General features: G+C 42.4%; 2 protein-coding genes across 2 annotated transcripts; both read right to left on the bottom strand.

Moving 5' to 3' along the window:
- Positions 1-1,299: 1,299 nt before the first annotated feature.
- Positions 1,300-6,623, bottom strand: LOC109878822 (extracellular calcium-sensing receptor-like). The gene is made up of 7 exons (XM_031795418.1): positions 6,296-6,623; positions 5,558-5,852; positions 4,643-4,932; positions 4,106-4,401; positions 3,527-3,747; positions 2,860-3,205; positions 1,300-2,591 (listed from the first exon to the last, which is right to left on the bottom strand). Exons 1-7 carry the CDS (start codon positions 6,577-6,579, stop codon positions 1,675-1,677), a joined length of 2,649 nt encoding a protein of 882 aa, XP_031651278.1. The 5' UTR covers positions 6,580-6,623; the 3' UTR covers positions 1,300-1,674.
- Positions 6,624-15,167: 8,544 nt separating this feature from the next.
- Positions 15,168-20,520, bottom strand: LOC116352892 (extracellular calcium-sensing receptor-like). Its single transcript, XM_031795424.1, has 7 exons — positions 20,208-20,520; positions 19,117-19,411; positions 18,282-18,571; positions 17,754-18,034; positions 17,026-17,234; positions 16,436-16,781; positions 15,168-16,178 (listed from the first exon to the last, which is right to left on the bottom strand). Exons 1-7 carry the CDS (start codon positions 20,489-20,491, stop codon positions 15,262-15,264), a joined length of 2,622 nt encoding a protein of 873 aa, XP_031651284.1. The 5' UTR covers positions 20,492-20,520; the 3' UTR covers positions 15,168-15,261.
- Between the last annotated feature and the right edge of the window lie 2,235 nt (positions 20,521-22,755).

Raw genomic sequence — 22,755 nt, 5'->3', positions numbered from 1 at the left:
AGCTTCATGAGGTAGTCACCTGGAATGCATTTAAATTAACAATTGTGCCTTGTTAAAAGTTCATTTGTGGAATTAATTTTCAGCAAAGGAACAACTACTTAAGTACACCAATAATAAAAAGAGACTTGCTTTGACCAAGAAATACGAGAAATACGAGCAATTGACATTAGACCGGTGGAAATATGTCCTTTGGTCTGATGAGTCCAAATTTTAGATTTTTGGTTCCAACTGTCTTTGTGAGATGCAGAGTAAGTGAATGGATGATCTCCACATCTATGGTTACCACCATGAAGCATGGAGGAGGAGGTGTGATGATGTGGGGGTGCTGGTGACACTGTCTGTGATTTTTTTTAAATTCAAGGCACACTTAACCAGCATGACTACCACAGCATCTGCAGCAATACACCATCGCATCTGGTTTGCGCTTAGTGGGACTATCATTCGTTCTTCATCAGGACAATGACCCAACACAGCTCAAGCAGCCAAAAAGTGCTCAGCATATTTGGGAACTACTTCAAGACTGTAGGAAACGCATTCCAGGTGAAGCTAGATGAGAGAATGCCAAGAGTGTGCAAAGCTGTCATCAAGGCAAGCTACTTTGAAGAATCTAAAATATAAATTATTTTTGGATTTGTTTAACACTTTTTTGATTACTACCTGAATCCATATGTGTTATTTCATAGATTTGATGTCATTATTATTATTCTACAGTGTAGAAAATAATAGAAATGAAGAAAACCCTTGAATGAGTCGGTGTGTTCAAACTTTTGACTGGTACTGCAAGTAAAGAACAACTTAGTGTTAAGTGTGTCTCATAACCACAACTCATAATGGTTGCTGCCCACTACAGTCCTTGTGATCCAGAGGGGTGCAGCGGTCAAAGGAAATGCATATCAGTGCTAGAGGCGTCACTACAGACCCTGGTTTGATTCCGGGCTGCATCACAATCGGCCGTGATTTGGAGGCCCATAGTGCAATGCACAATTGGCCCAGGGTCGTCCGTGTTAGGGATTGGCTGGGTCTGTAATTGTAAATAAGAATTGGTCTTAAATGCAATGAAGTACTCTACATTGCACTAGAAACTATTTGGCTTCTTGAACAGTGTGTGTCTTAATTAACTGCTCTAGTAGGGGATGTAAGCATGAGAAGATCATCACTGGACACTGGGTGGAAGGGGTTGCAATAATGTGAATAAGGTTTGGCATATTTGTGATCTGTAATTAATCACATGTAAAGAATGTAAAAACAAGGTACAAATGTGGATTGACTGGCCAAGCAATCATTGACAAGACACCAATATATCTGACAATGTTTATTATACTATTATAATATACACTATGATGAATTACAATATCAATTGAACACACTCACTTCAATGTTATATCAATTCATATAGGAATAAAGCTTTTCTCCAACAACATGGAAGTGGTTCCACTCTGTAGGCTACTGCTAATTACATCATTTAGCAGGTCAAATCAGATTTTAACACTCTAGATTTGAACAATCTCTCATAACATTGGAATATTTAAAGTGACCCTGTTACACGTTAATAGTTACAATGTTACCAATGATCACCTGCTAAATTGTTGTTTATCTCTGTCAGAGTAGTTCTACCTAACTCTATGATAAACCATATAACTGAACGTTACAATGTTTTTTCCACTCAATCATTTCTTAATAACGTATATCATTGGATGTCTTCTCCATGAGGTGTTTCTTGGTGTTCTTCTCCGGCCTGAACAGAATAATAAAGCATTTAGGAACAAATAACAGAAAGAACAACCCAAAGCTAGAGGTGATGATGGCAAAGATCTCCACAGCTACAGTGAACTTCCCAGGAGAGCTGACATAAGCTGGGATAAAGGTGATCCAGACTGCACAGAATATGAGCATGCTGAAGGTGATGAATTTGGCCTCATTGAAGTTATCCGGCAGCTTCCGAGCCAGAAATGCCAGCACAAAGCACAAGAGAGACAGGAGTCCTATATAGCCCAACACAGCCCAGAAACCAATAGCTGAACCTACATCACACTCTAGAATGATCTTTTCCTTGTAGGTAGTGAGGTTTTTAATGGGGAAGGGAGGGGACAGGACCAACCACAGAGTGCATATCAAAGCCTGGACAAACGTGAAGGACACTACAGTCAATCTCTGCTGTGGAGGACCAAACCATTTCATGACATTACTGCCTGGAAGTGTAGCCCTGAAGGCCATCAACACCACTATTGTTTTCCCCAGAACACAAGAGATGCAGAGGACGAAGGTGATCCCAAACGCTGTGTGACGCAGCATACAGGACCATTCAGAGGGCCGGCCAATGAAAGTAAGAGAACACAGAAAACACAGAGTCAAGGAAAAGAGCAGTAGGAAGCTCAGCTCAGAGTTGTTGGCCCTGACGATGGCCGAAGTTCGGTGGCGGTAGAAGACGGTTGCCGTGGCGATGGCCAGACAAGCCCCGCCCACAGAGCAGGTGGTCAGGATGATTCCGAGAACCTCGTGGAAGGACAGGAACTCCACAGGTTTGAGGATACAGAGGTCTCTCTCAGCGTTGGGCCAGTACTCCTCGGGACAGATCAGACAGTCTGAAGAATCTGACCAGGACAAAACAACAGACATCAAATGTTAATAATAATAGAATTAGATTTTATTTATTTACAAATACATGTCCCACAATGCTGCACTTCTGCAGATTACAATAAAGAATGTTGAATTAATGTGCTGCTTACATGAGATAATAAGAACAGGAACATGATTGACAGACACTACCTTTGTCGTGAAAGTAATATGAATAAACCACTACTTAATAAACCGGGATATAAATTACTACACATTTTATGCCAACTGTTCCTATAGTCCTACCTGTGTTATTGCTGATCTCTCCCTCTGCACATTGGATACAGTCATAACAGCATACAGGCTTTCCTTTCTGTACAGCCTTACGAGTGCCTGGGGGACAGCTCTCACTGCACACTGACACAGGTACTTCTGTACTGTTCTTTACCCAGGTGATTTCCTTCTCCATGTCAAACCTCTGGTCAGGAGGCAGGGACGCATCATAGCGCCCCACTGTCACAAACTCCATCTTCCCACTCTTCCGTATTTGCCAGTTGACCAGCTCATAGGTGGCCACTGGGTCCCCGTTGGCATCGAAAGACACCTGGTACCCGTTACGAGAGAAGTTCACCCTCCTCAATCTCTCCAGGACCTGGGGGTTGGAAGGGCAAGGGAGAGAGAGAGGGGACGAGAGAGAAGGAGAAAGGTGAAGAGAGATGGATAGAGGGGAAGAGGGATGGAGAGATAGATGGATAGAGTGGAAGAGAGAGATGGAGTGAGGGGAAGAGGGATGGAGAGATAGATGGATAGAGGGGAAGAGAGAGATGGAGTGAGGGAGAGAGTGAAACAGGACATTCATTTAACTCACATGTTTATCAGAAGTGTTACTAGATAACCAGCTGTAATGTCCTTCATACATGTAGTCTAAATAAACATATAAATCAGAACATTATACTATCGTCTTGTCATTCACCTGTGTTGGCTTCACATTAAGGTTTTTGTCACAGTTCACAGTGGAGTTTTCTCTCTCTTCACAAACGATGCTGTGGATGGCGTGTGCTATGGCATAAACAGCTTTATACACCATGTTAGTGACACGCAGCTGGGATGTATCTGTGTAGGGGGCCTGTAGCTGCTGTATATCCTCACTGCCATCACACACCTTCTCTTCAACCCCAACACCTGTAGAGGTCCCTACAGACAGACAGAGAGAGAGACAGACAGATAGACAGACAGACAGACAGACAGACAGACAGACAGACAGACAGACAGACAGACAGACAGACAGACAGACAGACAGACAGACAGACAGACAGACAGACAGACAGACAGACAGACAGACAGACAGACAGACAGACAGACAGACAGACAGCGAGAGAGAGAGAAAGAGAGAGAGACAGAATGATAGAGATACAAATAGATTGATAAATGTGTAAATGGACAGATAGATAGATAGATAGATAGATAGATAGATAGATAGATAGATAGATAGATAGATAGATAGATAGATAGATAGATAGATAGATAGATAGATAGATAGATAGATAGATACCTATCCTCAGCCTACAGCCAAAGGCTCCCTCCCAGAACTCAGTGAGCAGGGGAGAGTTGGACACCTTCTGTTGGGAGAGGTCCAGGAGGAAGTCCCTGAGGCCGGGGATGACAGAGCGTTGGATGCCAAATCCGATGGCCCCGGCACACAGGCCGAAACGCAGCATATCTGGATCAGTGACCCAGGTCTCACTCCCGATCCACTGGCGGGGTGGAGAGGGCAGGCGGTCCAACTCCCTCAGCAGGATCCTCATGTCCCCAATGGCTGCAAATGCAACCACCACCCTGGCTGTGGAGCTGGGGAACATGATTATATCATATGCTTAATATGCTGGTCATGTTTGTCATTCATTGGAATGTTTCAGTGAAGTGAACATGAACATTAGCATTAACACTTTTGACATGCTTAAGATATGCAAATCATGTTGGTCTCACAGGTCAGCTTTGGGAAAAGAGAGAAATTAAAAACAATAGTATTTTTTATAAATATGGTCTTGCATTTGTGTGAATGAAAAGTTCACCAGTAATCATGGATCACCTGCGTATCACGTCGGCCACCCGTTGCACTCTACTGAGTGGGTTGGTACGGTAGAAGGCTTCAGAATACTCCACACAGATACCCTCCTCTTGTGCTGCCTTTAGGAATGCCGCCATCCCGTTATTACCGTAGTCAGAGTCGGAACGGACCGCCCCAATCCAGGTCCAGCCGAAGTGCCTGATGAGGTGGGCCAGAGCGGCAGCCTGGAACTGATCACTGGGGATGGTTCTGAAGAAGGTTGGATACTGTTTCTTATCACTCAGACACGCACAGGTGGAAAAGTGGCTAACCTAGATAAAAACAGACAGTCGAAAACATGAGAAAGAACATCATGTCGGCCAAACGAGTCTCAGATATTGGTTACTTCCTGCTGTTTTGTTTAGCTGTGTTGTATGATGTTAGGGAGACATTAATAATAATAATGTATTGTTTTTCATTGGGCCAGATTGAAAAGGATACATATTTCTACCTGTTTCTATCTTGGTCGTTCTATTCATATTGATAATAGTATTATAAGACATACTGGTGCTGTGAAAAACATAAGTAAAAGGTGTGACACTAATCCCTGGTCTCCCATAACAACCTAGCCTATGAAAGATAATCCTCAGATCATGTTTAAATGCCTATTGTTCTCCAAACTTTCTACACAAAATTTCACGCAGAAATGTCTATTCCTGAAAGAGAGGAGAATACAGTTGGAATACAGGACAAGAGGATTTATTTCCTGAAAGAGAGGAGAATATACGGTAGGAATACAATACATTAAAAGTTGAACTCATTCCTGAAAGAGAGGAGAATATACAGTAGGAATACGGTAAATTAAAAGTTTAACTCATTCCTGAAAGAGAGGAGTATGTACAGTAGGAATACAGTAAATTAAAAGAAGCTGAATGATTTCTTTCCATAGAAGTTTACCTGAGGAATCCCGAAAGGGCCGATGACGCGCAACATGCTGATGGTTGGCGTGGAGCCAGACTCGCCCACGATAGCTGTCACTGTAGCCGACCCTGAGCACTGTTCTCCGGTATCAAACATGGGGTCCAGGCCGTTAGCCAGCTGGAAGGCCACTTTCACGGCCATAGGGACCGAGGAGCAGGAGTCGTGCACTTGATAACCAAGTTTGACACCCGGTAGAAGGTAGGAACTGTTGTTTATCTCCTCAACTGCGAAGACCATGGCGCGCGAGAAGCGTAACTCACGGGAATCCAAACTGTAAATAGAAGGTAGGTGAGTGAGCACCTCTTGACTAAATGGTAAACTAGCCTATAGAATATATGGTTACACGAGGGCAAACATCTTAATATCTAGCCAATTTCCACACAAATGCCTACACTTTCATATCGGTAATTGAGGACATTGTAGTACAGCCTTCATTTTGAAAATGTGACCTTTCGTAACAGTAGGTTTTACCTACTCTCTCAGATACAAACAAAAGTTGTATCTGTCTTAAAAACACTGTTTACCTGTCTTTAAACACACTGTTTCTCTGTCTTTAAAATGCTGTTTACCTGTCTTTAAACACACTGTTCATCTGTCTTTAAAACACAATTTATCTGTCTCTAAACACACTGTCTCCATGTCTTTAAAACACAATGTATCTCTCTCCCCACACAGCCACAGTCCTGTCCCCTGTTCCCTCTTGCGCTCACTGACCTCCCTGTGCACTGCAGGTGTTCAGGCAGGCTGGTGTAGCTGTGATCCACAGTGTGCATGTAGTTGTGGATGGAGAACACACCCCCGATGACAAAGTCCCCGTCCTGGGAGAACGCCGGAGGACGAGGGGTGCCTTGGAGCCTGCATCTGACAGACTCCAGCCCAGAGGCAGAGACAGAGGCAGACGAGAGCAAGGCAAGCCCACCAGCCACCACAGCTAGATGTAGTAGAACCAGACTACCAGCCAGACTTGGATCCAGAGCAGGAGCCGGAGAGAGCCTCATTCCCCTGATGTGTAGAAGGTATGGAGTAATACAACGCCATACAGACCCACATAGGTCAGGATACCTCTCTACTCTGGGTTAAATACCCACCGTACCTCTGTGGGGATACCTCTGGGGGCCACACTGTGGGTAATGCCATGCCAAGGAGGGAGGGGCTAGAGGCTGCTCTGCTCACCCAGTCAGGTCCTGCTTCTTTCAGCTATAGAGAGAATATGTACCAACATCAGAACTACATTGACTGTAATGGTTTCTATAGACATAAACATACATTAGACACACAATAACCATGAGCCTCTCTTAGTTGTCCTAGTGGTTAGAGTGTTGGACTATTAATCGAAAGGTTGCAAGATCGAATCCCCGTGCTGACAAGGTAATAATCTGTCATTCTGAACATGGCAGTTAAACCACTTTTCCTAGGCCTTCATTGAAAATATGAATTTGTTCTTAACTGACTTGCCTAGTTAAATAAAGGTAAAATATATATTTATTCACTTACTGTCTAGTCCTCTTGGCACACTGGCTCTACGCAGTATTTTTCCCACTGTCTAGTCTTCATGGCACGCTGGCAGTACACAGTATTTCCCCTAAAGTTTAGTCCATTTTGCACACTGCCAAATGGACTAAACTCTTATATTTCCTCTACAGTCTAGCCCTCTTGGCAAGCTGGCTATCTTCCATTTCCTATAAAGTCTAGTTCTCTTGGCACGCTGCCTCTACACAGTATTTCCTCTACAGTCTAGTCCTATTGTCACTCTGCCTCTCTTATAGTTCCACTACAATCTAGTCCCCTTGACAAGCAGGCACAACACAGTATTTCCCCCACAGTCTCGTCCTCTTGGCTCTACACAGTACTTCTCCTACAGTTTAGTCCTCTTGGCTTGCTGCCTCTCTTAAATTTCCTACATAAGAGACGCAAATGGCATTTGCTGTATGAATGATGATGATCTCCATATTGCAAATGTACTGTCCCTTACTAGACGTCCCCAATTTTTTTTTAAATACGCCAACGGCCTTAGGCCGTGCCTCAGGGCCAGATCTTCCGGGAAGTCATCAAATGAAGTTTCTGGGACATTTAGTTTCCGTTTTACAAAATGTTCACATTTTGGTAATTTTTCAGCTGTTCCTGAAAATTACACCAGATGGCGACTGGCTGCTTATTGCAAATGTACAAAACTTCATCAAAATGACATGGCCATTTCTCCTAAACGGAAAAGACTTTGAAGACAAAACTCAGTTGGCACGGGTTTGGCCAAATGGGCTGTTAGCCCAGACACAAGATGGCATTGAGGCCTCAGCGCTTTTTGAGTTAAGGTCCATTTTCTGGGATTAACCTCTCTGGCACCAGTGGGATGGTAGCGTCCCACCTCGACAACAGCCAGTGAAATTTCAGGGCGCCAAATTCAAAACAACAGACATCCCATAATAAAAATTCCTCAAACATACAAGTATTATACACCCTTGTAAAGATACACTTCTTGTAAATCCAACCACAGTGTCCGATTTCAAAAAGGCTTTACGGTGAAAGCACACCACGCGATTATCTTAGGTCAGCGCCTAGTCACAGAAAACCATACAGCCATTTTCCAGCTAAGGAGAGGGCTCACAAAAGTCAGAAATAACAATTAAATGAATCACTAACCTTTGATGATTTTCATCAGATGGCACTCACAGGACTTGAAAATGGATGAAAAATACAAGTTTTATACATAGGATTATAGATAAACGTCTTGTTAACCTTTTTGGGATACGGGGCAGCCTTTTCACTTTTGGATGAATAGCGTGCCCAGAGTGAACTGCCTCCTACTCTGTCCCAGATGCTAATATATGCATATTATTATTAGTATTGGATAGAAATCACTCTGAAGATTCTAAAACTGTTTGAATGATGTCTGTGACCGTAACAGAACTCTAATGGCAGAAGAAAACCTGAGAAAAATCCAACCAGGAAGTGAGAAATCTGAAGTTTGTAGTTTTTCAACTCAGCACACATTGAAGATACATGGTGATATTAGTTATGTTTCACTTCCCAAGGCTTCCACTAGATGTCAACAATATTTAGAAACCTGTTTTGAGGATTCTACTCTAAAGGTGGGGCTCATAATGGCTCTTTGAGAGAGTGGTCTGGCAGAGTGCCACAGCCTCGGTCTGGTGCGCTCATGTGAAAGGTAGCTACGTTCCAGTTCATTTGTACAGACAAAGGAATTGTCCGGTTGGAACATTAATGAAGTTTTATAATAAAACCATCCTAAAGATTTATTCCATACTTAGGTTGGCATGTTTCTACGGGCTGTAACAGAACTTTTTTAACTTTTCATCCAACGTTCGGCACGACCTGAACGCGCTTTTGGATTTGTTTACCAAACGACCTAACAAAAGAAGATATTTGGACATAACTGATGGACATTATCGAACAAATCAAACATTTATGGTGGAACTGGGATTCCTGGGAGTGCATTCTGATGAAGATCATCAAAGGTAAGTGAATATTTAAAATGCTATTTCTGAGTAATGTTGACTACCCAATATGGCGGGTATCTTTTTGGCTGCTTTGTTGTTTAAAGGCTGTACTCAGATTATTGCATGATTTGCTTTCTCCGTAAAGTTTTTTTGAAATCTGACACAGCGGTTGCATTAAGGAGAAGTTTATCTAAAGTTCCATGTATAATAGTTGCATCTTTATCAATGTTTATTATGAGTATTTCTGTAAATTGATGTGGCTCTCTGCAGTATCACCGGATGTTTTAGAACTACTGAACGTAACGCGCCAATGTAAATTCAGATTTTTTTATATAAATATGAACTTTATCAAACAAAACATACATGTATTGTGTAACATGAAGTCATATGAGTGTCATCTGATGAAGATCATCAAAGGTTAGTGATAAATTTTATCTCTATTTCTGCTTTTTGTGACTCCTCTCTTTGGCTGGAAAAAATGGCTGTGTTTTTCTGTGGCTTGGTGGTGACCTAACAAAATCGTTTGTGGTGCTTTTGCTATAAATCATTTTTGAAATCAGACACTGTGGCTGGATTAATGAGAATTTTATCTTTAAAATTGTGTAAAATACTTGTATGCTTGAGGTACTTTAATTATGAGATGTTTGTTGTTTTGAATTTGGCGCCATGCACTTTCACTGACTGTTGCGGGGGGTTTCAGCTAGTGGAACCCCAGTCCTAGACAGAATTGTACCTATGATGAAAATTACAGGCCTCTCTCATCTTTTTAAGTGGGAGAACTTGCACAATTGGTGGCTGACTAAATACTTTTTTTGCCCCACTGTATATGCATATCCTAGCTTCTGGGCCTGAGTAGCAGGCAGGTTAATTTGGCCACACTTTTCATTCAGAATTGCAAATGCTGCCCCCTACCCTAGTAAAGTTAACAGTCAAAAATGGTCATAGAGCACCAATTTGACCACTTCATGTCAAGGTACATGAACCTACGGTGTCTGGAAAAAAATAATCAGACATTTATCTATCATAATTTACAATAAATGTTTTTCCCAAAAAGGTTACAGATCCAGTTGTGGCGTGTTCAGACGAATCCGTTGAGACACGATTCGGAGCTCTACGTGATTTCTGTGACTTTCTGTGATTTTCTGAAATTGCACACACACAATGAATGGGGAGTAACACAGTGAGTGGCTTAAAGACACACAGAGCCTGCAATAGTTACCTGCATTCGAACTATCAAAGAACCGTCAGACCTAGAACTCTTTATATACATGTTCTAGAGCTTAAGTTGATCGTGCACAGTGTGTTATGTGGCTCTAGAAAGTTCTCAGGCTGAGAAACAGCCTCGTACATTTGCAATGATTTCAATTCATTTTGACCATCGTGAAAATTATCACATTTAAAAAAGTCCCAGAGTCACAAGTCTAGATTAAAACCGGCTCCACAGATTGACCCTAAAGTTTCTGTCCGATAGCTCTTTCAGGGACCCCATAGCAATGCCCAGAAATTAAGGCCACTGCTCGGGCTCCGAATGACCTATCGAGCCGAAACTCGGGATTCGGTGTCGCCTCAGCTAGGCTAAAACGTAACTATGTGTTTTAAGTTTTTTATTGTGGTCTAAACAGAAGGCGCTGTGAATTATGGGCCTGACCTGAAATATGTGATAGTTGGCTTCTAACGAGTTGGACAAAGTGGATTTGGTGTCAATAGGAATCAGTTTGGTGTCAGAATGAATTCTTATTGACTGATGGACTTTGACTTGCTGGCTGACTTTGTCCCTTTGCAATAAGTTTAAACCGTGATTAACCATCACCAAATTGACAGACTGAAATCAACTCCAACGAGCGATGGAGAGGAACCACTATCATTGCATTTCATCCCGAGTTCAACAGGCCAGTAAATTGGGCATTTCTGCGGTATATTAGATCATGTCAAATTTGTGAAGTTAAATACCTATAGGTAAAGACATTGCAAATGGACAGTACATTTCCAATGTTTTTAATGAGGGATTTATGAAAAAGGATACTGCTCTCTTCTCTTGATAGTATCACTGAACTTTCATTAGCTTAAGTATCGGCCTCACGGCCTTAGTCAGGGCTTTAATGAGGATTCTGCCATCACCAAATGGACATGCTGAAATCAACACCAACGAGCGATGGAGAGGAACCACTATCACTGCCCGGCCATCCCGATTTCAACTGGCCAGTTTAATAGAGCATGTCAAATTCATGAAGGTAATGTCAATTATATCACAGTGGAAATGGATAGTACATTTCCAATGTTTTTAATGAGGGATTTACCATCACCAAATGGACACTATCAAATCAACACCAATGAGCGATGGAGAGGAACCACTATCACTGCCCAGCCATCTGGAGTTCAACTGGCCAGTAAATTGGGCATTTCTGCAGTATATTAGAGCATGTATAATTCGTGATGGTAAATGCCCATTGTAAGACAGTGCAAATGGACATCCGTGCAACAGGTTTCCTGAACAGGCTACCAGGTGCAAATTTTTGGAAAATGTTTTAAATGCTTTTATGGGGGTGCAAGGGGTCCATGGCCAGGAAGGGAGCATCCCTCACCCGTGCCAAACCAATAGAGTAGGCGCCCCTGGTCATTTTGGACGATTAAAAAATAATCTTTAAAAGATGAGAGTCCCACTCCTCTCGCATCAAACATGACAAATATACCTTCTAGGTTGATTCAGGGCTTAACATAGGGATATATATGATTTGGGCAGTATACATGCCATTTGGTCATGGTTCACTGACTTTTGGGTTCGGAAACCGACTTCCTATGATCATATATGGTAAATGGACATAACATCCTGATTTGGTACTTTCAATACTTATGTATGGCATTTGGACATGTCTTATGCCATTTGGACATGGTTCACTGACCTTTGGGTTTGGAAACTGACTTCCTATGATCATTTGATCATTTATGATGCTGTGGCATCAACACTTAAATCGCTGGATGCTACTTATCATTGCGCACTTAGGTTTATTACAGGTGCTAGCTACAGAACTCACCACTGTGTTTTATATCAAAATGTGGGTTGGACTTCGCTGTCCATGAGATGAGAACAACATGCTCTTGTGTTTGTCTATAAAGCACTTCTGAATAAGCTACCTTCTTATTTATCATCACTCATCAATATTAGAATTAGAATTCCTAAAACCAGGTCTCAAGCATGGATTACACTTGAGGCCCATGCGATTTCCACAGAGTTGGGTATGGCTGCCTTTTCCTGTTAAGCTCCTTGCCTATGGAATAGCCTGCAGACTAAACATAAACTTGAGACTCTTGTCCCCCTTGCCCATTTTAAATATTTATTGGAGGATTTTTATTTTTGTATTGCTTGTAACTGTTTTTGGTAATGCAAGTTCTTGTGCTGTTAGGGGAATGACCTATGTGTCAATGTAATCTGTTGCTGTATTTTTTTGTGTTATCTGTGATCGTTGTGTTTGTCCTGATTTGGTACTTTCAATACTTACGTATGGCATGTGGATATTTCTTATGACATTTGGCCATGCTTCACTGACTTTTGACTTCCTGTCGTCATATATTGCGAATGGACAAAACATAGGCCTTATGGACAAACTCAATAAAAAAGACAAAGTTATGTTCATATGGTTGCTATATATGCATTACTGACAATTTTTCTTCTTCCAAAAACAGTCCAGAAAGCAATTTTGTAGAGGGAGATGTATTTTAGAAAAATAAAATAATATTCAAAATTTGTCCCTTGGTTCTTGACTTCATGTCCATTTGCAATATGAAAATGTACAGTGGCGTGCTCGCCATCTTTGGGATTTTGCTGTATGACACTTGACATTTGCCAAATGCCACTTGCCATAAGCTTTGAATGAACTGCCATCCATTTGAGTGGTATTTGCGATCATGTATGTGTTTCGCCCAATGGCAAATTGTTGCCATTCATTTTTGTTTATTACATGGGGGTCTTCCCTTACCACTATAATCTAGTCCTCTTGGCATGCAGGCACTACACAGTATTTCCTCTACAGTCTAGTCTCCTTCGCAAGCTGGCTCTTCACGGTGTTTCCCCTACAGTCTAGTCTTCCTGGCAAGCTTCCTCTCTTTTATTTCCCCTACAGTATAGTCCTCTTGGTATGCTGGCTCTCATATATTTTCCAACAGTCAAGTCCTCTTGTTCTGGCTCAACACGGTGATTCCCCTTCAGCCAAGACCGCTTTGCATTTTGCCACACTTATGTTTCCTCTACAGCCTAGTCCTCTTGGCACGCTGGCAGCATACAGTGATTTATTCTAAAGTCTAGTCCTCTTGGCATGCTGGCAGCACACAGTATTTATTCTACAGTATAGTCCTCTTGGTAAGCTTCCTCTCTTATATTTCCCCTGCAGTCGAGTCCTCTTGGCACGTTGCCTCAGTGAAGTTGGAATTTTAGCAAAATATATTTAAACTCAGTTTTTCAAAATTTAATACAAGTAAAAATTCCCTGTCTTAGGTCAGTTAGGATCACCACTTCATTTTAAGAATGTAAAAAGTCAGAATAATAGCAGAGAAAATCATTTATTTCAGCTTTTATTTCTTTCATCACATTCCTAGTGGGTCAGAAGTTGTAGCATTGCCTTAAATTGTTTGACTTGCGTCAAACATTTTGGGTTGCTTTCCACAAGCTTTCCCAATAAGTTGGGTGAATTTTGGCCCATTCCTCCTGACAGAGCTGGTGTAACTGAGTCAGGTTAGTAGGCCTCCTTGCTCGCACACACTTTTTCAGTTCTGCCCACAGATGTTTGATTGCATTGAGGTCAGGGCTTTGTGGTGGCCACTCCAATACCTTGACTTTGGAAGACCCATATCCGACCAAGCTTTAATCTCCTGACTGATGTCTTGATGTTTCTCAATATATCCACATAATTTCCTCTCCTCGTGATGCCATCTAATTTGTGAAATGCACCAGTCCCGACTGCAGCAATGCAACCCCACAACATGATGCTGCCATCCCTGTGCTTCATGGTTGGGATGGTGTTCTTCAGCTTGCAAGACCCCTCCCCTTTCTCCTCCAAACATAATGATGTTTGTCCCCATGTGCAGTTGCAAACCGTAGTCTGGTTTTGGAGCAGTGGCTTCTTCCTTGCTGAGCATCCTTATAGGTTATGTCAATATAGGACTTGTTTTACTGTGGATACAGATACTTTCGTACCTGTTTCCTCCAGTATCTTCACAAGGTCCTTTGCTGTTGTTCTGGGATTGATTTGCTCTTTTCGCACCAAACTATGTTAATCTCTAGGAGACAGAACGCGTATTATTCCTGAGCGGTATGATGCCTGCGTGGTCCCATGGTGTTTATACTTGCATACTATTGTTTGTACAGATGAACGTGGTACCTTCAGGCATTTGGAAATTGCTCCTAAGGATGAACCAGACTTTATTTAATTATTTTTCTGAGGTCTTGGCTGATTTCATTAGATTTTCCCATGATGTGAGGCACTGAGTTTGAAGGTAGGCCTTGAAATACATCCACAGGTACACCTCAAATTGAATCAAATGATGTAAATCAGCCTATCAGAAGCTTCTAAAGCCATTAAATAATTTTCTGGAATTTTCCAAGCTATTTAAAGGCACAGTCAACTTAGTGTATGAAAACTTCTGACCCATTGGAATTGTGATACAGTGAATTATAAGTGAAATAATCTGTGTGTAAATAATTGTTGGAAAAATTACTTGTGTCATGCACAAAGTAGATGTCCTAAAAGACATGCCAAAACTATAATAGTATTGGTTGTTAACAAGAAATGTGTGGAGTGGTTGAAAAATGTGTTTTAATGACTCCAACCTAAGTGTATGTAAACTTCCGACTTCAACTGTATCTGAAAATGTGTGTTATATTATTATAATACATAATATGATGAATTACATTATAAATTGAACACATGCACTTCAATGTTATATCAATTCATTCAGGAATAAAGCTTTTCTCCAACAACATGGAAGTGGTTCCACTCTGTAGACTACTGCTATTCACATCATTTAGCAGGTCAAATTAGATTTTAACACTCTAGATTTGAACAATCACTCATAACATTGGAATATCTAAAGTGAACCTGTCATGTTACTAGTTACACATTTACCAATGATTATCTGCTAAATTGTTGGTCATCTCTGTCAGAGTAGTTCTACCTAACTGTATGATAAACCATATAACTGAACGTTACAATGTTTTTTCCACTCAATCATTTCTTAATAATGTATATCATTGGATGTCTTCTCCATGAGGTGTTTCTTGGTGTTCTTCTCCGGCCTGAACAGAATAATAAAGCATTTAGGAACAAATAATAGAAAGAACAACCCAAAGCTAGAGGTGATGATGGCAAAGATCTCCACAGCTACAGTGAACTTCCCAGGAGAGCTGACATAAGCTGGGATAAAGGTGATCCAGACTGCACAGAATATGAGCATGCTGAAGGTGATGAATTTGGCCTCATTGAAGTTATCAGGCAGCTTCCGAGCCAGAAAAGCCAGCACAAAGCACAAGAGAGACAGGAGTCCTATATAGCCCAACACAGCCCAGAAACCAATAGCTGAACCCACATCACACTCTAGAATGATCTTTTCCTTGTAGGTAGTGAGGTTTTTAATGGGGAAGGGAGGGGACAGGACCAACCACAGAGTGCATATCAAAGCCTGGACAAACGTGAATGACACTACAGTCAATCTCTGCTGTGGAGGACCAAACCATTTCATGACACTACTGCCTGGAAGCGTAGCCCTGAAGGCCATCAACACCACTATTGTTTTCCCCAGAACACAAGAGATGCAGAGAACGAAGGTGATCCCAAACGCTGTGTGACGCAGCATACAGGACCAGTCAGAGGGCCGGCCAATGAAAGTAAGAGAGCACAGAAAACACAGAGTCAAGGAGAAGAGCAGCAGGAAGCTCAGCTCAGAGTTGTTGGCCCTGACGATGGCCGAAGTTCGATGGTGGTAGAAGACTGTTGCAGTGGCGATGGCCAGACAAGCCCCGCCCACAGAGCAGGCGGTCAGGATGATTCCGAGAACCTCGTGGAAGGACAGGAACTCCACAGGCTTAAGGATACAGAGGTCTCTCTCAGCGTTGGGCCAGTACTCCTCGGGACAGATCAGACAGTCTGAAGAATCTGACCAGGACAAAACAACAGACATCAAATGTTAATAATAATAGATTCAGGTCTAATTTTTTACAAATACATGTCCCACAATGCTGCACTTTGTCAGGTTACAATAAAGAATGTTTAATTAATGTGCTGCTTACATAAGATAATAAGAACAGGAACATGATTGACAGATACTACCTTTGTCGTGCTGGTAATATGAATAAACCAATACTTAGTAAACCGTGATAGAAATTACTACACAACTGTTCCTATAGTCCTACCTGTGTTATTACTGATCTCTCCCTCTGCACATTGGATACAGTCATAACAGCATACAGGCTTTCCTTTCTGTACAGCCTTACGAGTGCCTGGGGGACAGCTCTCACTGCACACTGACACAGGTACTTCTGTACTGTTCTTTACCCAGGTGATTTCCCTGTTGATGTCAAACCTCTGGTCAGGAGACAGGGACGCATCATAGAGCCCCACTGTCACAAACTCCATCTTCCCACTTTCCCGTATCTGCCAGTTGACCAGCTCATAGGTGGCCACTGGGTCCCCGTTGGCATCGAAAGACACCTGGTACCCGTTACGAGAGAAGTTCACCCTCCTTAATCTCTCCAGGACCTAGAGTTTGGAAGGGCATGGGAGAGAGGGGACGAGAGAGATGGAGAGGTGAGAAGAGAGATGGTTAGAAGGGAAGAGAGAGATGGAGTGAGGGAGAGAGAGAAACAGAACATTAATTCACCTCATATATTTATCAGATGCGTTACTTCAGAACAAGTTGTAAAGTATAATGAGAACTCCTAGGCCTTCATACATGTAGTTGAAATAAACATATCAATCAGAACATTATCATCTTGTCATTCACCCGTGTTGGCTTCACATTGAGGTTTTTGTCACAGTTCACAGTGGAGTTTTCTCTCTCTTCACAAACGATGCTGTGGATGGCGTGTGCTATGGCATAAACAGCTTTATACACCATGTTAGTGACACGCAGCTGGGATGTATCTGTGTAGGGGGCCTGTAGCTGCTGTATATCCTCACTGCCATCACACACCTTCTCTTCAACCCCAACACCTGTAGAGGTCCCTACAGACAGACAGAGAGAGACAGACAGACAGACAGACAGACAGACAGACAGACAGACAGACAGACAGACAGACAGACAGACAGACAGACAGACAGACAGACAGACAGACAGACAGACAGACAGACAGACAGACAGACAGACAGACAGACAGACAGACAGACAGACAGACAGACAGACAGACAGACAGACAGACAGACAGATAGATAGATAGATAGATAGATAGATAGATAGATAGATAGATAGATAGATAGATAGATAGATAGATAGATAGATAGATAGATAGATAGATAGATAGATAGATAGATAGATAGATAGATAGATAGATAGATAGATAGATAGATAGATAGATAGATAGATAGATAGATAGATAGATAGATAGATAGATAGATAGATAGATAGATAGATAGATAGATAGATAGATAGATAGATAGATAGATAGATAGATAGATAGATAGATAGATAGATAGATAGATAGATAGATAGATAGATACCTGTCCCCAGCCTACAGTCAAAGGCTCCCTCCCAGAACTCAGTCAGCAGGGGAGAGTTGGACACCTTCTGTGGGGAGAGGTCCAGGAGGAAGTCCCTAAGACCGGGGATGACAGAGCGTTGGATGCCAAATCCGATGGCCCCGGCACACAGACCGAAGCGCAGCATATCTGGATCAGTGACCCAGGACTCAGTCCCGATCCACTGGCGGGGTGGAGAGGGCAGGCGTTCCATCTCCTCCAGCAGGATCCTCATTTCCCCAATGGCTGTGAATGCAACCACCACCCGTGCTGTGGAGCTGGGGAACATGAGTATATCATATGCTTAATATGCTGGTCATGTTTGTCATTCACTGCAATGTCTCAGTGAAGTGAACATGAACATTAGTTTTAATCAACACTTCTGACATGCTTAAGATATGCAAATCATGTTAGTTTCACAGATCAGCTTCGGGAAAAGAGAGAAATGAATAACAATAGTATTTATTTTATAAATATGGTCTTGCATTTGTGTGAATGAAAAGTTCACAAGTAATCACGGATCACCTGCGGATCACGTCAGCCACCCGTTGCACTCTACTGAGTGGGTTGGTACGGGAGAAGGCTTCAGAATACTCCACACAGATGCCTTCCTCTTGTGCTGCCTGTAGGAAAGCAGCCATCCCGTTATTACCGTAGTCAGAGTCGGAACGGACCGCCCCAATCCAGGTCCAGCCGAAGTGCCTGATGAGGTGGGCCAGAGCAGCAGCCTGGAACTGATCACTGGGGATGGTTCTGAAGAAGGTTGGATACTGTTTCTTATCACTCAGACACGCACAGGTGGAAAAGTGGCTCACCTTGGTAAAAACAGACAGTCGAAAACATGAGAAAGATCATCATGTCGGCCAAACGAGTCTCAGTTATTGGCTACTTTCTGCTTTTTTTCTTTAGATGTTTGGTATGAGGTTAGGGAGACATTAATAATAATAATGTATTGTTTTTCATTGGGCCAGATTGAAAAGGATACATATTTCTGCCCGTTTCTATCTTGGTCGTTCTATTCATATTGATAATAGTATTATAAGACATACTGGTGCTATGAAAAACATGAGTAAAAGGTGTGACACTAATCCCTGGTCTCCCATAACAACCTAGCCTATAGTCCTCAGATCATGTTCTAATGCCGCAAGATGTCCTCCAGACTCATTGTTCTCAGTCTACGTTCAAATGCATTTCTCTACATAATTTCACACAGAAATGTATATTCCTGAAAGAGAGGAGAATACAGTTGGAATACAGTAAATTAATAAAAGTAGAACTCATTCCTGAAAGAGAGGAGAATATAAAGTAGGAATACAGTAAATTAAAAGAAGCTGAATTATTTCTGTCCACAGGAGTTTACCTGAGGAATGCCGAAAGGGCCGATGATGCGCAACATGCTGATGGTTGGCGTGGAGCCAGACTCACCCACGATAGCTGTCACGGTAGCCGACCCCGAGCACTGTTCTCCAGTATCAAACATGGGGTCCAGGCCGTTAGCCAGTTGGAAGGCCACATTCATGGCCATGGGGACCGAAGTGCACGAGTCGTGCACTTGATAACCGAGTGTGACACCGGGTAGAAGGTCTGAACTGTTGTTTATCTCCTCAACTGCGAAGACCATGGCGCGCGAGAAGCGCAACTCACGAGTATCCAAACTGTAAATAGAAGGTAGGTGAGTGAGCACTTCTTGACTAAATGGTAAACTAGCCGATAGAATATATGGTTATACGAGGGCAAACATCTTCATATCTAGCCTCATTTTCCTCACTGTTTACATGCCTACACATTTGATATCGGTAATTGAGGACATTGTAGTATAGCTGTCACGGGGACTAGGTGGGTGAAGGAATCAGACACAGAGAGTTCCACTGGGGTAAAGTGCTCTTTACTTCGGCACACAAAATGATAAGCCCAACAATACAGGGCACGGACATACAACGTGACAACTCAAGAAACACAGGGTGCCAAGTTAAGAAAATAAATCCACCTAAAATACACGTAACATAAAGACAATCTTGCAGAAAACAAGGGCGGGTCCACCTACTAAATATAGGGAAGCTCATCAAACCAAACAACAGAAACACAGGTGAAACTAATAAGACAAAACAAACAGACAAACGAAAAAGGGATCGGTGGCGGGCTAGTAGGATGGTGACACGAGCACTGCCCGAACAAGCAGGGGAGCCAACTTCGGTGGAAGTCCTGACAATAGCCTTCATTTGGAAATTTGACACTTTGTAACAGTAGGCTTTATCTACTCTCTCAGATACAAACACACTGTTTCTCTGTCTTTAAAACACTGTTTCTCTATCTTTAACACACTGTTCACCTGTCTTTAAAACACAATTTATCTGTCTCTAAACACACTGTCCCCATGTCTTTAAAACACAATGTATCTCTCTCCCCACACAACCACAGTCCTGTCCCCTGTTCCCTCTTGCGCTCACTGACCTCCCTGTGCACTGCAGGGGCTCAGGCAGCCTGGTGTAGCTGTGATCCACAGTGTGCATGTAGTTGTGGATGGAGAACACACCCCCGATGACAAAGTCCCCGTCCTGGGAGAACGCCGGAGGACGAGGGGTGCCTTGGAGCCTGCATCTGACAGACTCCAGCCCAGAGGCAGAGACAGAGGTAGACGAGAGCAAGGCAAACCCACCAGCCACCACAGCTAGATGTAGTAGAACCAGACTAACAGCCTGACTTGGATCCAGAGCACGAGACGGAGAGAGCCTCATTCCCCTGATATGTAGAAGGTATGGAGTAATACAACGCCACACAGACCCATATAGGTCAGGTTACCTCTCTACTCTGGGTTAAATACCCACCATACCTCTGCGTGGATTCCTCTGGGGGACACACTGTGGGTATGGCCATGCCAAGGAGGGAGGGGCTAGAGGCTGCTCTGCTCACCTGCTTATTTCAGCTATAGAGATGCACCAACATCAGAACTACGTTGACTGTAATGGTTTAGATAGACATAAACATACATTAGACACAGAATAACCATGAGCCTCTCTTATATTTCCCTTACTGTCTAGTCCTCTTGGCATGCTGGATCTGCACAGTATTTCCCCAACTCTCTTGTGTTTTTGGTATGCTAGCTCTACACAGTTATTCCTCTTCAGTCTAGTCCGCTTGGCACACTGGATCTACAAGATATTTCCCCTAGAATTTAGTCCATTTGTCACACTGCTTCTCTTATATTTCCTCTACAGCCTAGTCCTCTTTGCAAGCTGGCTCTTCACAGTATTTCATCTACAGTCTAGTCTTCTTGGTACGCTGGCAGTACACAGTATTTCTCTACACAGTGTTTATTCAAAAGTCTAGTCCTCTTGGTACACTTCCTCTCTTATATTTCCCCTACAGTCTAGTCTTCTTGGTACGCTGGCAGTACACAGTATTTATTCAAAAGTCTAGTCCTCTTGGTACACTTCCTCTCTTATATTTCCCCTACAGTCTAGTCTTCTTGGTACGCTGGCAGTACACAGTATTTATTCAAAGTCTAGTCCTCTTGGTACACTTCCTCTCTTATATTTCCCCTACAGTCTAGTCTTCTTGGTACGCTGGCAGTACACAGTATTTATTCAAAAGTCTAGTCCTCTTGGTACACTTCCTCTCTTATATTTCCCCTACAGTCTAGTCTTCTTGGTACGCTGGCAGTACACAGTATTTATTCAAAAGTCTAGTCTTCTTGGTACGCTTCCTTTCTTATATTTCCAATACAGTCTAGTCCTCTTGGTAAGCTTCCTCTCTTATATTTCCCCTACAGTCTAGTCCTCTTGGCACGTTGCCTCACTTACAGTTGAAGTCAGAAGTTTACATTCACCTTAGCCAAATACATTTAAACTCAGTTTTTCAAAATTCCTGACATTTATTCCAAGTAAAAATTCCCTTTCTTAGGTCAGTTAGGATCACCACTTTATTTTAAGAAAGTGAAAAGTCAGAATAATAGTAGAGAGTGATTTATTTCAGCTTTAATATCTATCATCACATCCTCAGTGGGTCAGAATTATACATACACTCAATTAATATTTGGTAGCATTGCCTTTAAATTGTTTAACTTGGGTCAAACATTTTGAGTAGCCTTCCACAAGCTTCCCACAATAAGTTGGGTGAATTTTGGCCCATTCCTCCTGACAGAGCTGTGTAACTGTAAACTGAGTCAGGTTTGTCGGCCTCCTCGCCCGCATTCGCTTTTTCAGTTTTGCCCCCCAAATCTTCTAATGCATTGAGATCAGGGCTATGTGATGGCCTCTCCAATACCTTGACTTTGTTGTCCATAGGCCATTTTTGTCACAGCTTTGGAAGTATGCTTGGTGACACTGTCCATTTGGAAGACCCATTTGCGACCAAGCTTTAACTTTCTGACTGATGTCTTGAGATGTTGCTTCAATATATCCACATAATTTTCTCGCCTCATGAAGCCATCTATTTTGTGAAGTGCACCAGTCCCTCCTGCAGTAAAGCAACCCCACAACATGATGCTGCCACCCCCGTGCTTCACGGTTAGGATGGTTTTCTTTTCGCTTGCAAGCCTCCTCCTATTTCCTCCAAACATAACAATGGTCACTTTGTCCCCATATGCAGTTGCAAACCGTAATCTGGCGTTATTATGGACGTTTTGGAGCAGTGGCTTCTTCCTTGCTGTCAATATAGGACTCGTTTTACTGTGGATATAAATACTTTCATACCTGTTTTCCCAGCATCTTCACAAGGTCTTTTGCTGTTGTTCTGGGATTGATTTGCACTTTTCGCACCAAAGTACGTTAATCTCGAGGAGACAGAACGAGTCTTCTTACTGAGCGGTATGACTCCTACGTTGTCCCATTGTGTTTATACTGCGTACTTGTCACGGTTGTCGTAAGAATGGCACCAAGGCGCAGCGGATATTGAGTTCCATGTATTTATTCCAAAGTGAAACTTAAGCTAATAACAATAAATCAAATAAACAAACAATGGAACGTGACTACGTGGTACACATGTACAATCACAAAATAAT

This window comes from Oncorhynchus kisutch, linkage group LG18 (assembly GCF_002021735.2).
Source record: "Oncorhynchus kisutch isolate 150728-3 linkage group LG18, Okis_V2, whole genome shotgun sequence".
NCBI classification, from domain to species: Eukaryota; Metazoa; Chordata; class Actinopteri; order Salmoniformes; family Salmonidae; genus Oncorhynchus; species Oncorhynchus kisutch.
This window is presented reverse-complemented; position numbering and strand designations above follow the sequence as displayed.

What these genes read in the sequence shown, in the direction of transcription:
- LOC109878822 (XM_031795418.1), bottom strand. Translation starts at nt 6,579, where the DNA reads ATGAGGCTCTCTCCGGCTCCTGCTCTGGATCCAAGTCTGGCTGGTAGT. An exon ending in GCCCTTTCGGGATTCCTCAG is followed by an intron (nt 4,933 to 5,557) that starts GTAAACTTCTAT and finishes GTTTTTATCTAG; the next exon opens with GTTAGCCACTTTTCCACCTG. An exon ending in TGGCTGTAGGCTGAGGATAG is followed by an intron (nt 3,748 to 4,105) that starts GTATCTATCTAT and finishes GTCTGTCTGTAG; the next exon opens with GGACCTCTACAGGTGTTGGG.
- LOC116352892 (XM_031795424.1), bottom strand. Translation starts at nt 20,491, where the DNA reads ATGAGGCTCTCTCCGTCTCGTGCTCTGGATCCAAGTCAGGCTGTTAGT. An exon ending in GTGGCTGACGTGATCCGCAG is followed by an intron (nt 18,035 to 18,281) that starts GTGATCCGTGAT and finishes CATGTTCCCCAG; the next exon opens with CTCCACAGCACGGGTGGTGG. An exon ending in CTGGGAGGGAGCCTTTGACT is followed by an intron (nt 17,235 to 17,753) that starts GTAGGCTGGGGA and finishes GGACCTCTACAG; the next exon opens with GTGTTGGGGTTGAAGAGAAG.